At 35.7% G+C, this 9,394-nt stretch overlaps 1 protein-coding gene across 5 annotated transcripts; it reads left to right on the top strand.

Annotated features, from left to right (window-relative positions):
• The first annotated feature begins 232 nt into the window (after positions 1–232).
• Positions 233–3,746, top strand: LOC121985337. 5 transcript variants are annotated; one of them, XR_006113122.1, is made up of 5 exons: positions 233–378; positions 1,320–1,691; positions 1,779–3,079; positions 3,162–3,233; positions 3,354–3,743. XR_006113122.1 is itself a non-coding variant. In XM_042538721.1 (3 exons), the coding sequence occupies exons 2-3, from the start codon at positions 1,320–1,322 to the stop codon at positions 2,376–2,378; spliced, it is 972 nt and encodes a 323-aa protein (XP_042394655.1). In that variant the 5' UTR covers positions 233–494; the 3' UTR covers positions 2,379–3,746. The 5 variants fall into 5 exon arrangements, 2 of the variants coding, with proteins under 2 accessions (XP_042394655.1, XP_042394656.1); XR_006113120.1 differs by having other exon boundaries at positions 1,779–3,209; positions 3,293–3,744; XR_006113121.1 differs by having other exon boundaries at positions 1,779–3,233; positions 3,354–3,744.
• The last annotated feature ends 5,648 nt before the right edge of the window (positions 3,747–9,394 follow it).

Here is a 9,394-nt window from a genome sequence, read left to right as displayed (position 1 = left end):
GGACCGAAGGAGATCAGGAATTCAAGACTAGAATTACAAAAACGAGAACCTTTTAATTTTGTGTCAATATTTTTAGTATTTTTCACTGTTATCCATGTATAATAAATTTTAACGTGTAAAAAATATTTTAAATTATTTTATTTATTATAAAATTTAAAATTCATATTTTATAAGTATAAAACTTTAAAAATCAAAAGAAATATAAAGTAAAAGAGGCTTACACTCGCTTGGGCAATGCGGGGGGCTTGGTTTCACGTTTTGTTTCTAAAACTAGAAAAACATAAAACGAAAGCAATGCCCTAGGAAAAACGTCGGCCTTCCCTGCCCGCCGGCATTGCCCATCGCCTTCGATCCTCCTCACCGTCCTTGTCCTCTTCTGTACTCTCTCTCTCTCTCTCTCTGCGCTATACCTCAAAATCAATTCGAATGGAACTTGTTAGCTTTGGTTGTGCTGCAGGCTGTCGGCTCACGATATCATACTCACCAAATCTCTTGTTCGTCATTTTTCTCTTCCCCTGTTTCGATAGGATAATTGATTCGAGGCAGAAAAAAATAACATTCTAGCCTCTCATGTAATTCTCTCTGGTGGCTCAAAAAAGATGCATGTCAAAATTAGTATCCCTTTATATCTTCGATTTTGCTTAAATCTTTAGCGACGTTTTTGCATCTTGTGCTTCTGTTAAAGCTATGCACAATTAATCTCTGATAGGGTTTGATCATTTGTTAATCAGTAACTATGAGTTATTCTTCTGCTGTTTGTTTCTTACTGAACTATGGAGATTGGCATACCATTTGGATATCGGTGTATGCCCAAATTAATGTTCTTTTATCTCTTCAATTTTGTTTCAATCCTCAGACAACATTTTCCTTTCCTTTTAGACATACTTTATTCAGTAACCGGAGTGACATTCCCTTTGTCCTGAAGGAGTTTTATTTTCTGTCTCTGTTGCTAAACCAGCATGCTTGTATAATTTAATGTAGCCCTCTAAATAACATTTACCTTACTCATGCCCATTCATTATTTGATGTTTATATGTTTAAGCTTTCCTTCCAATAGATATTTTGGACACTGGTGAAATGCAGTCTAATTTACTTTTTAAACAGTATTTGTTCTACCAATCCATCCTCTTAGAACCTTAACTATGTGACCAATATCCATTCCATTTTAACCTTGTTCCTTAAACTAATGTTCTTCATCTATTTGTTTGTTGAGATATTTTACTTTTTTTGCATTTTGCAATTTTTTACACAGGTACATACTTTTTGCTTCTTAATTCTATGAATTAGCATTTACGCATGCATTTTTATTCCCATGTTAGATGGCTGATATGGGAAGTGATTTGCAAGGGGGGGAAGACAATGATATTGATGTAGTTGAAGAGGGTGGTTTTAATGTAAGTGTATGGCCAGATGAGATCGAAGAGAGGTTCATCATGATCATGGAGGCTGAAGTTGCTAAAGGCAACAGAACATCAACAACATTTTCAAAGCCTGCTTGGCGTACCATAGAGGAAACACTCAATGCACAAACAAAAAGACACTACACTCATACACAACTCAGAAATAAATTTAATCAGCTAAGAGCCCGACAAAGGGAATTTTCAAACCTAATAAAGGAGTCAGGACTTAGCTGGAACTCTATGACAGGCTCTGTATCTGCTAGTGATGAGGTGTGGGAACGTTTATGTAAGGTAAATTAGCTCTTTGGATATTTAAACACATTTCCTTTTCATTAGTTTTTCTGAGTCAATAAAGTAGTGTCTTGTGACTCAATGTAGGTGTACAAATCTGCAAAGAGATTCCGTAAGAAGGGATGCCCAATATTTAATAAATTATGTTATATATATGGAGACATGGCAACGTCTGATTTTAACCAGAATATTTCAAGTTGTGACCCCCATATAACTAACAATCCTCTTTTGAATGGTGATTCCCTGGACAATGATGATAGAGAGGAAGTGGAGGGAAGGACTTTGGAAGCATCATTTACTGAGAACTCTGGTGGTCCCCGTGCACTGCCTGCTATTCCTATACGAAGCCAGTCTTGCACTCCATCGATCTCTCATCGGGCAAAGAAAACTACTTATTCGATTCTGTCTCCTTGTGTGAATTCTTCAAGTGAAAATCTGAAGATGTCTGGGGCTACAGATAAAAAATTGGAAACTACTTCCTCACCATCTAGGTCAGTTTCTGCAACAGGAGCTAGTCTCAAGATGCTTATAGTAGAGAGCATGCAAGCACTTAATGCATTAGAAGGGATAGATGGACTGGCTTATTCAAAGGCAGTGGAGAGATTTCATGAGGATTATATGTGGATGGAGTTATTTCTGCAGATGACAGATGAGAGGAAAAAAGATTGGGTTTTGAACATAAAATAGTGTTGATGTAGTATCTACTTTATTACCTTCTATTCTTTAGCCCTTTCTTTAGGAAATGAATTATGTTATGGAAGCACATATTTGTCATGATATTTTAGGCTGAAATATGATAGTGTTACTTATGTGGGTTATTTTTTCCCATTTAATTCTATTATTATATAATGTACAAAATTGGCTTAGTCAAATATAGTTGAATATTCAGTTTAATTCTGCCAGTTATGTAACAGTAATATTGGCGTACACCTTGGTGTTGATTGAGAAAAATTTATGATTCTATTTTGATTAATGGACATGTATTCATGAAAATCTACTAGAAAAAAATAGCCCAAAGAAGGATCTTGACTTTTTTGTGATTTGAAGCTATATATAGTGTTAAACATTGGCTAAACTGTATTGTTGTGATTAAGGCAATCTACTTGTGACAAGGATTGAGAACCAAACCATTTTGCCAACTCAATGAACCAGATTGACTTGATTTAACAATTTTTAAAATTGAGTAGTAAATTTGGTCAGGTTTTAAGTTGTTCTGCATTGTAAATTTTGCATTATTTGATGTAAAATTGATATTATAATGGTGATAGTCATGTTTAGGCTGAGGTGAAGACATCCCATTACAATATGAACACTTCCAAAATTGATGTGCACATCATTCTGGTGAAAATTTTAATAGGTGTGAGCTGGATAAGACTGGTTTTAAGACTGTGAGCTTAAAGTTTCAATTTATTCCTTTTCCATACAATTTATTCCTTTCTTTGTTGATGCTTGTTGTTCTGTGTTCTCAAGGTACTCTGAAGATGGTTTTTCCTGATATCTTGTCTGTATCTTATCAAGGTTATCTTCTTTTATTTGTACTCAGTTAAGTATCTGAAGTATTCCTTTAAGTCTTATTCTTTCTCACAAAGAAGTTTCTTTAGGTTTGAAGCTTTTGCTTCGACTCAGAAAAACTTGATGTATTTAACACCTTGAAGGTGACAGGTAGGTCAGGTTGTAAGAGCCTTCATTGGGATGCCAGAGGTCTTGGGGATCAATTTAGTCTTTTATTGTTTACTTGGGTGAGGTTCATCTCTTCCTTCTGAGATTTTTGTCAAGAGGAATTAAATCAAAACTTTATATACAGCTTGGTATACATGCATTAGTTTTTATTAGCTCAAGTGCATTTCAAAATGCAAGATTTACCTTGGTGCTCCAGTTACTACTCAGAAAGAACAATAGTATTCAATTCTTCAATTTTTATAATTTCACTCAGCAGGTCTTGGTTGTAGAGATCTTCCATGTAACCAACAAAATAGCTCAAGAGCTTGTCTTTCCTGTGTAATGATGGATGGAAACTAGAACACTTGTTTTATAAAAGAATGTTGCTTTGCCTTGATATTTTTTTGTTAGGTGCTTGTAAAATAATTCCATAACTTGTTCTACACTCAATATATGAAGCATTTTCCGGAAGGTGGATTAACTTCAAACTTAATTTAGTATATGAATTGGGTGTATAGATAATTAGAGATGCAGGGCTTGGCCCTACTATACTAACATATCGTTAAAGCATTTGCCATCAATCTGAGTTGATTGACTGGGCTAGCATAGTTTAAGCTAGTTATCATAATGAATCTTTACTAGGAGACAAGATCATTTTGGAACTGCAGGGATTACTAGACCTGGTGCATAACTGTGTCGAGTTTATTAAATTTTACTGAGTACTTGTGTGCACTTTTCAGCTGGCTGACTTAGATTGATTCTTCCGAATCAGTTATACCAAATTTTCTATGGCTTACATTATCAGTTCACTATCTAAAATTGCAAGAGTTTCAGTTTCAGTTGACTGTAAACTTGTAATAGACAGTGTGGCTTACCTAACTCTCCAGATGCAACTAATAGTACATAAATAACTGGAACTGCTACTTAAAGATTATGCAAGAGGGTAGGAGTGAGATCACCTTTGTCAGAATTTAGTCATTATTTGCCAAATCTTTCCTTTGCAGCTGCGGAAACTGTAGAGTTTCTGAAGTAATTTGCATATCCACAGGTAGTATTGGTTTTATGTCTGTTCAATCTGCTCCTCGCTCGTTAGTATTTGCTAGAATTCATACCTCTTTATCCCCTGGACTAATTAGCTCACTTTTCTGTCCATTATGTTTCTGGCTTGTAGCAAGTTGTTGCTCTATTAATTTTCCCTTGCAATTGTAGCGCATTTGGCTGCCGAAGCAGAAAGCATTTTTCAAGTTGGTTAAATGGAAAAGAGAAAAAAAACGTGTTTTGAGAAATTTGTGATAGACCTGATCCCGGGCGGTCTGAATCTGTAACTGGGTCTTGACGTGGTCATCGGGCCTAACCGTAACCGGTCTGGTTCAATGGCCGAATTAACCATTAAAAATAGATTTGAACCCACCAGATCTCCTAATTGAGGAACAAGATTACTTACCAATTAAACTGCATTAAATTAATATTTATGAGTGATAGTTAATTATTTAATAATTAATTATTATTATTTTTTATACCTAAAAGATATTTCTTGTAAGTGCTATTTAAAAGTGTAAAAAAAAGATATTTCATTTAAGTGTGATTTAAAAGTTTAATGCAATTTTGAAGGTTAAATTGATGGTTCAAGGATGGAATTGTTTTTTAACAATTTAGATATTTGATTTAGTCTTTACATCCTAAGGGGGTATATAGATAATTTAAATAAGTGTAAATTTTTTTAACTATTTTAATTTTTTAATATAGTAATCTTGAACCATACATGAATCGTGAATCAGTTCGTAGTTTCGAACCATCAATTGTAATTATTTTGGATGATTAAGATTACGATTGAAACTACCATCAATCGTAATTATTTTGGATGATTAAGATTACGATTAAGGGTTGACTCTTTAGAAAATATCGAATCATTTCAAACGGTGAATTGATAGCTCCAAATAGGATAGGATCTACTATGAGGCGATTGCCTGTTTTGTCTTTGAAAGGCTTCTGATCAAAAGCCATTATCAAAGAAAAGCTATTAACAGATGGACGTTTCGAATATATATATATATATATATATATATATATATTACAACCTTATGATTGAGGGAAAATAATATTACAAATACAAAATATCGAATTTAAATCAGTTATCTAATCTGTCAAGAGAGAGCAAGGTGTTTGAGAATATTGGCTCAAACTGGAGAGCTCGAGGACTTGAGTCGAGCAAGTGCTAAGCTTAGTTAAGGTTTTTAGGAGACAAAATCGAGTTGGGGTGCTCGGGACACTAGGTCAAGTTAGAAAACTCAGGAAATTGAGCCGAGTCATGGGAACATTAGGATGAGTCAGAGAGCTTCTGATAATCGAGTCAAGGAATTCCAAAGCGGGTGCCGCAGTCCGTAAACGAATGTCGCAAGTGCTGTCCATCAAGCAACTTGCAGTGTATTCGATAGTGAACAAGTTGATCAATTGCCGTTTGAATATTTACATTTGCTAGTTGCACATCCCACATACCAAAATGCACTCGCAAAGGAGAAATTGTGAACGACTCTCATACTTGTAAACCGTCATTGAAGGACAATAGAAAAATATGTTGGGACTTTCGGATCGTAAAAATCATTTTTTGCGTTGCGAAAACTCCGAAATCTTACCACGGATCTGTGCGAAGATATATAAAAATTATTATGTACATGTTTCCTAATCCTAGATCTACACTAGATCTACAAGAAAGAGGTTTATACCTTTGAAGCGAAGCCCTTCGCAAATCTCGCTCGTCCAGAAGGGTTGCCGGATCTCGAGAGTGTCAAATGTACACTCCTCTATGTGTATCCACACGAACAATAGGTGGAGAAAAACACAACTAAGAGTGTGCTAGCACCCTTAGAAGGTCACGGCAATGGAGGAAGAGAGGGAGAGAAGAGAGGAAGAGACGAAGAGAGGAAGAAGAAGATAGCTTGAATCCACACTAATGTGATTCCTTCATGTAATAATGTGGCCGGCCACTTCATGAGGGGTTTAATACCTCCATGGAATATCAAGAGTCATGACTCTTGATCTCCCTCATGAGGTGGCACACCTTGATGATGTGGAACACCATCATTGGCTGGCCCCATGCCAAGTGGCTTTGGTCAAGTCAAACTTGACCAATGAAGTGACATTTGGTCAAGTCAAACTTGACCCTTCATCTTCCCTCTCAAGTCAAGTCAAACTTGACTTAAATTCTCCCATGGTTGATCAAATCTAACCATTGATTCAAGTCAATTTGATTTAATAAATCTCTATTCATTAAATTAAATTGATTCAATGAGTCATAATCTAAATTAGACTCATTCAACACAAGAATCAAATTGAGTCCAACTCAATTATTCTAATTTGGATTACTCTTAATCCAATTTGGTTCATCACATGAACTTAATCCTCTTGGTTCATCATATGAACCTAATCTCCATCTAATTGCTCTTAGTGTGTGACCCTATAAGTTCTTGTAACGTTGGCAATGCTCCTAAACCCATTTAGAAGCATAAGTAATGAGCAGTATTTAGCAATACATCATTACTACCCAAGTTACAAGAATGTTGAAATCCAACATCACCTTGTGACTACTAATTGTGACCCTCACAATATATGATAATGCCCTTCTATCCTTGACATCTAGATTGATCAATTTGAGGCATAGACCGTGTTATCCTCTAATCAATCTAAATCTTGAACTCCAAGTAGATTCACTATAATCAAATGAGCTCAATATCTCATATTGACTCATTTGGGCATGACCATGCACTTAGTGATCTCACTCTATCAAGAATAATGATGTCGCTCTCATCATATAGGAGGGATAGATCTCATCTATATCACTCACATCCCTCCGCATAATTTATTACATACCCAGTAATCGCCTTTATAGTCCACCCAGTTACGGATGGCGTTTGACAAAGCTAAAGTATGTAACTCCTTATGTAGGGAACCATGGTGACTTCAGGTCCAAGGACTGATAGTCATACTAATAGTCACATGAGAAAGTATATGACACTCATATAACGATCCATGATACTTTCTCATGGCGGGTCATTTAGTATACATTCTCCAATGCATACTCATGTGTCAACTTGATATCTCTATATCCATGACTTATGAGATCAAGTCATCGAGTTGACCTACATGCTAGTCTCATCGTATTAACATTGCCCCTGAATATTAATACTTGACTATGAATGATTAAGAGTAGTGTTTTCTATATCATCTCACTATCGATTCAACCAATCGATTGATATAGATAAGAACCTTCTACTCAAGGACGTTATTATACTTAGTTATTTGACACCAATACAAATAAGTATAATAACAATAAAGAAATATCTTTATTTATATACAAGAATATGATACAACGAGTCCATACAACAATCATCATATGATTGGCTCTAGGGCTCTAACTAACAAAATCCCCTTCAGACATTTTGATCTCTAGCATGCCCAAAACACCAATTCCATGCTACTTGAGATGTTGCACTCCTTTTGCTTAAGAGGCTTGTAAAAACCTCTTGTATTCCGACTAGCGATCTTCATTTGTGCACACAAACAACACATTGCTTCCTTTGCGTCTTATAGATACGAGTGTCATATGTCATGTGTTGTCCTCATCAACTATAGATGCTACTCTGAGGTAGAACTCTCCGAGATGGAAGTAGTAGTTCCTAAAGTTGAAGAAGAAACCACCACAATGGCTGAACAACTCGTTTCAAATTCAGCACGAGTCGAGTGTACCTGCCCACTCCGTTCAACATTGCACGGTTCTGGAATGCAACCCTCCACGAACTAAACGACCTATTGTTCCTAGGCTCCTGCACAACACATGTTGCACACCCAGACCAAGTAGTGTAACTTGTAGCCCTCCACAAGTTGAACAACCTACTATTCCTAGGCTCCTTCATTTGTAGCTACAAGCTACTCGTATGGCTTAACAGTAGCCTGTAGCCCTTCTTGCACCACTGCAACCTCTATCACAACAGTCGGCTCCAACAACACCTGACAAGCAGACTGCCCTTGATGTACTGGTTCACTAAGAAACCTTACCATGCGCACAAGAAGTGTGGCACGCACCAGCGGCTCAATTGGTTGAATGCCCTATTGTTGCTACTATTGATGATTCGAAAGACAATGGTGAACTAGGTTACACGGAAGCTATGTCATCAGTCATCGCAACCGCAAGGGGCACTACACCACTGCCAAACCCACCAACTGCCTAGCCCTTGATGTCACCGCTCCGCATTTGTCGTTGCTTGGATCATGCCCACTGTCCTGCGTATCAAATCCGACTAACCTAGCAGACACATACTATTACAGTAGATATGTGAGCAAGATATCAATCTTGTACTAAATAATCACATTTAACAATTGTCAAAAAAATATTAGATACTTTAAAGGAATTTTAAATGTAAGAATGTGGTATTCTATGATTAACAGTTTCGAACTTATAAGTTATTCTAATTCAGACTATATTGACTATATATTAGATAGAAAAAGTACAAGTTTTTGTTAGAGATCATGTAGCCAAAGAAGTATTGAACTCAACTATATTGAGTCAAAATTAAACCTAGATAACATATTTACTAAACTCCTACATGAAGCTGAATTCAACACTATAAGAAGACAATTAGCAATTTGTTTAATATAATAGAATCCTTTTATTTTGTATATACTACTACACATGATATCTTATATGCAAATTGAACTAGCATGAGATCTAACTTAGAATTCATAAATCTATAGATCTAGACAACCTTTGCATCTCACAAATATCTAAGATTAACATGCTTATGTACTAAACCACATAGATGGACATGAGATGTTAGAATCTATCCCTAGTTCTAGACGTAAATAAGTACATTGACATGAACCAAGGGGTTTAAAATTAAAATGAACGCTAAGGTAAATAACTCCAAATTAAACTCAATGATAATTTAATATCACTTGAGTAAAGGAAAAAGGGGGTTAGACATCTTGATTAAGGACAATTATTAGATGAATTATTATTTTGAAATAAAATTATTTTTCAAAGAATTTTT

This window comes from Zingiber officinale, chromosome 5B (genome assembly GCF_018446385.1).
Source record: "Zingiber officinale cultivar Zhangliang chromosome 5B, Zo_v1.1, whole genome shotgun sequence".
NCBI lineage: Eukaryota > Viridiplantae > Streptophyta > Magnoliopsida > Zingiberales > Zingiberaceae > Zingiber > Zingiber officinale.
The sequence above is the reverse complement of the archived record's forward strand: the minus strand, read 5'-3'. Positions and strand labels throughout refer to the sequence as shown.

Bases quoted from the DNA above. Each gene is read 5' to 3' on its own strand.
- LOC121985337 (XM_042538721.1), top strand. From the start codon at position 1,320: ATGGCTGATATGGGAAGTGATTTGCAAGGGGGGGAAGACAATGATATT. The intron at 1,692-1,778 runs GTAAATTAGCTC...GACTCAATGTAG, and splicing joins TGTGGGAACGTTTATGTAAG to GTGTACAAATCTGCAAAGAG.